The sequence below is a fragment of the Sinohyriopsis cumingii genome, unplaced genomic scaffold, assembly GCF_028554795.1.
Source record: "Sinohyriopsis cumingii isolate HCF-2022 unplaced genomic scaffold, ASM2855479v2 utg000646l, whole genome shotgun sequence".
NCBI classification, from domain to species: Eukaryota; Metazoa; Mollusca; class Bivalvia; order Unionida; family Unionidae; genus Sinohyriopsis; species Sinohyriopsis cumingii.
In genome coordinates this window covers 1,882,267-1,887,500 of record NW_028315921.1, presented here as the reverse complement: position 1 = coordinate 1,887,500, position 5,234 = coordinate 1,882,267, and the positions used below count along the sequence as shown (strand labels likewise).

The following is a 5,234-nucleotide window of genomic DNA, read 5'->3' as shown; positions in this document are numbered from 1 at the left end:
AAAAAATGTAGTGGCGTCTGCGTCCACAGACTTTACAAATTTGTTGGTATTCTTGGTAATATTAAGAAAGTAAAAACATATTTGTGAAATTAAGAAATGTTTTTCATATTTATTTTCTTCCGTATGGATTGTGTGGTTGGATGGTTGGTTGGCCGGTTATTTAGGTGGAATAAACTGTTTTCCCGATGGTGATGACACGACCACGGTGCATCATATAAGTTCCTAGACTTGTAGCTTTGGGTTACTAGTATGCCACGCTACCCAGATTTCAACGGTGACTCCATCTTAAAATTTTACATTTTGAAAGCTAACTGTATTTTTATGCTGCTGAAATAGTTTGTTATATTCGGTGGGCTGTGTATTCCTAACAGTATGCAAAAAAAAAAAAAACGAACTTGAGAAAGTTGATGTACTGTAATTGTTTACAGTAAACTAAATTGCCGTTAATTAAATTAAATTAATTAAAAAACTGACACTGGGGCTATTGTTTTGTTACCTTTCATATGTAGTACTACTATTCATATAGATCCCGCATCCAGTTGTATACTTGCTTATTTATGATATGCTTGTATTTGGCACCATTTATAAGCATTTGACCTCTTACTTAGATTGAGGACACATGTTCAATAGTACAAAGTTACATATCTTCACTTACTTGAACGGTGTCCAGAACCATCGTGGTTCAATGTTAGGGCTAACGACCTGGCGACTTGAATGGTGCTGCTTTACATTTTGTCACGGACAGAGAGGAACCATTTTGGTTTGTTCCTTTCTAGAGATATTTCTCTTTAAATAACTCTGCTCACTATGATCTTTCATATCTAGATGTGCCGTTAAACAAACAATGGATCAATCAGCCAGTCTTAATTTGTAGAATTCCCCAACATATAAAAATATATAGAACAGAGGTTCGCTCACAAAAGTCATCCACCAGCATTTCTGTGGCAACTTGACGTTTTCAAACCACCATCATTTACTACCACGAGCTTCATGGTCTAATCTTGCTGTCCACATTCCATTGAATTTGCTAATTTCCTCCCCTGTTTGAAATTTAATGTTGAGATCTCAATAATATATACATAAATACTGTAAATTCTTGATTCTTGCCTCTGGTAGGTTTACTGGAATGTGTAAAGACTAGTAAATCGATGTTGTGCCTTAACGTCATTCATTTGCTTGACTTGTGTGTCTTGGAGATTCTCGTGTCTGATAGTTTCTTTCACTTCCTCTAGTGGTTTTTCCTGTTAATCGGCATGAAGTGATTTAAGCGAATGCATATTTGCACGAAACAATTAAACAAAAAATATAATGCTTGATCACTATCAACTGGTATTATTGTGCATAACAAACACGTCGTTGTTTATATATATATATATATATATATATATATATATATATATATATATATATATATATATATATATATATATATATATATATATGGAATAGACTGAATTACAAAACGATTTGAATTATTCTATAGGTGAATTTTGAAGAAGTCCTCGGTGAGCCTGAAGGAGTGCGTAGTATTGACTGCGTATGGAGTAACAGCTATGCGTGTTTCACCTGCGGAAAAAATTGTATGTACAAGTTTCTGACAGCCCTCTGTGGTATCTGCATTGCTCTAGAATGGGGATGTATATTCGGCTACGCAGCTTTCGAACACATTTGGTGTCTTACACCATGCATGAGGGAATTCTCCATTGCTTGTGGGTTCCTCCAGAAGTGCTTCGGAACCATCATTAATTGTTGTTTGGTACCAATTTGCGAAGCATGTGGCATGTGTTTCAGCAAGATTCAAGTTCATAAGAAATAAAAAAGTATAATTAAACGCTTCATCCTCCAGATGGAACACTGCTTTTCGCATGATTAAACTAAAAATTTGGAAGACGAACAAGATTCAATAAAACATTTAGATATTATGATATATTTTGAAAACAAAATGCTGAATATTTTCTTCAAGAAAGACACTGTTCTACAGATTGATTATAAAAATAAGCTATTATGATTGTCTGCTCACTTTTTAAAGTGCAAGAAGAAAAAAAAATATTATTATTACTCTATTTTCAATATTCCAGTATGATATTAAAGGAAGAGTTTCTGAAAAATGAATGATATTTGCCTTTCGTAATTGGTTTATATATATATATATATATATATATATATATATATATATATATATATATATATATATATAAGAAATAACGTTACAACGAACAGTGCGAAACTAGTAATCTAACTAGCCTGAGCTCTTTCGACTCTTTAATGAGTCTTTTTCAAAGGCAAAAAGAAAACATAGACGAGTCAAACGAATAAAACAGAAAAACCGTTATGCAAATACAAATATATAAATATTTTCCTGTATCAGCAACAATCTGAAATAAACTAGTTGAAACATAATAAAGTTAAAAGGTTTAATTTCTGTAGAAACAGCCGTGTGAAGTTTCGCAAACATAACCGCTTTTCTGTTTTATTAGTTTGTCTTGTCTATGTTTTGTATTTGCCTTTGCAAACGACTCATTAAAGAATCGAAAGCGCACAGGCTAGTTAGATACTAGTTTCGCACTGTTCGTTGTCAGTTTATTGCATTTGTCTTAATCAATCCCTGGCACAGGTGATCCCTTGCTGTATCCAGTGCTCTTGAAAGGATTGTTATTCACAGATGATATGATTTGTTATCTTTATATATATATATATATATATATATATATATATATATATATATAGAGAGAGAGAGAGAGAGAGAGAGAGAGAGAGAGAGTTATGTTTGTGTACCTAATATGAATAAAACATTTAAGAAAATGTAAGCCCTTCTTTTTAGATGTTCTATTCCATGCTTCGAAACACTGGGTATTTATCTTCAGGTATTGATTGATTGAAGGTATTAATTGTACAATCACAAACAGTATGTATCATGATTATTCAGAAATATTAGATGAAATACAGTCTGAAGTAGTTCAAATATAATACATACTTGTCTGTCGTTTTCATTCCTTTTTGTAAACTAGTTTCAATTAAGATCAAAGCCACTAATATCAGCTAAAGGAAAAATTAAAAATCACCTGACACAGTCTTTGCGCGGTGGTCAGGATGGCTTCAGTGTTATCATCTTTCATCGTCAGTTTGTTAAATGTCAGCCATGACTTCACATACACTTTCCTACACCTTGGATAATAGCCTCAGCTTCAGTTGGGTAGCCATATTTATATATTTCATTGCCATTAGCGTACAATTCGTGAAACACCAGTTGCCGATCTATGACATTTGAGAGGGGATGAGTGTAGAGAATGAATAGAACTGGGTACAGGTCAGAACCTTGTGGAACACGAACACATAAATCAACTGGGCTGAGATGTTTGTATCCTGTTGACTTGAACATAGTAAGACTGTTTCGTGAATACCAAATATTTGGCGGAGACGGTGAAGTAATACATCATGATCTATTGTGTGAAGTCAAGTACGGTGAGGACTGTCGGTAACTACTCTCAGAGGGACAGTTCGATAACTTTCTCAGGAGAGTTTCAGTATTACGGTGAGAGAGATATGTAGATTATACATTGATAAAAAGACTTTTCTGAGTTCGGATGAAATACAAATTGAGATAATACAACTTGTTTCTAAGATTGTTGAAATGAACGAAAGGTTAAAAACAGGGTGGTACTTCTTTTAATCATTAGCGTCAAGTGCTGTTTTTAAGAGAGGCGTAACAATGATAGCTTTGACAAATGAATTCCCAAAATAAGCGAGAACTATTGATAACACAAGTTATGTTGTTAAGCATATCTGTAATAGATTGAAATTTGTCACGGAATAAATTTGCAAACATTTCCAGATGGTCGACCAAAGCTAAGGTGTTGAAAATGTATTCCTCGACATTAACAAGTTCGTAATTTCAATGTTTTGGAGTTTTTGGTTACCATGCAACTCTCGTAGGCTGATTATGCTTTATGAGATATGTTTTTCAAATTCTTCTTTGTAGCATTTCGATCCTCTTATGTTGTTGTTGTTGTAGGGTTTAACGCCATTTTTCAGCACAAGATATGCTATAAATGGCGGCCAGTATTAATGGTGGAGGAAGAACCCGGGAAAACCCCGGAAAGAACCAACCACCCACGAGAAGCTACTGGCAAGCTTTCTCACATACCCACATTAGCCGAATCCGAGACTCGAACCCACGCAGACAGAGGTGAGATGACAGTGATCCGTAACTGAGAGCGCTTTAGACCACTCGGCCACTCGGGGCTCCGATCCTCTTATGAATAGTGAGGCTGATGGGAACACATATCATCTCAGCTTTACGGCGTTCTCTTTTAGCAGTGCAAAGCTTTGTTGTTGTTGTTGTTGTTGTTGTAGGATTTAACTCCATTTTTCAGCACACGATAGGCTATACATGGCGGCCAGTATTAATGGTGGAGGAAGAACCCGGGAAAACCCCTGAAAGCTTTCTCACATACCCACATTGGCTGAATCTGAGACTCGAACCCACGCAGACAGAGGTGAGATGGCAGTGATCCGTAACGGAGAGCGCTTTAGATCACTCGGCCACTCGGGGCCCCCAATGCAAAGCTGTTCCTAACACTAATATATAATGTATAATAAGTTGTTGAGGCATCTTTGTCAAGCAATGAACGCAAGCACTTGTCAAGCTGTACTGCTTTAGGGGGTTATGAAGTTGTTGGATATTATTGGATGTCATACATTAGATAGGTACTATTTAGCATAGGTGTGTGTTCTCTTAGTACTAACTATAGATGGAAGATTAGGGACTGATACTTTGAGACGGCATATAACGCAGAGGTGAAAAGATGCAAGTTCGTTGGACACAAATGAAGACTGTACAGTCTACATGTAACCATGCTTGTTAGTGGGTTGGGCAAATGACTGTTTGAGGTTGAAAATGGGATTATAATCTAGTAGTTGTGATGTGTATGGGCTTCCAGGGCAGTCAAAGTGAAAGTTGAAATCTCCAAGAATAATGAGGTTGCCACATATCGAACACTCCCTACTCCAGAAGGATAGGAAACGGCTCCAACAAGAGAGATTCAGTCAGTTTCTTTTCTACTAGGAGGAGGACGGTAGATTCTGACACAATGGAGTGACTGTTGTTTAATTGTGAGTGTGGTTCCTACCAGTTCAAACGATGTATATTCATCAAATTCAGTTTAGGTTATTTTAACCATGGATAACTTTTAAATTGGATACATCACATTTCTCTGAGTAATGTGGGATGTATT

The 5,234-nt window shown here is 35.8% G+C and overlaps 1 protein-coding gene across 1 annotated transcript in view; it reads left to right on the top strand.

Moving 5' to 3' along the window:
• LOC149773551 (caveolin-1-like) overlaps positions 1-3,105 on the top strand; it is a 3,479-nt gene extending 374 nt beyond the window's left edge. The window contains exon 2 of the mRNA XM_089946382.1: positions 1,484-3,105. Within this exon, the coding sequence (XP_089802508.1) occupies positions 1,484-1,816 (333 nt within the window). The 3' untranslated portion in view covers positions 1,817-3,105. The remainder of the gene's footprint in view (positions 1-1,483) is intronic.
• Positions 3,106-5,234: the final 2,129 nt, after the last annotated feature.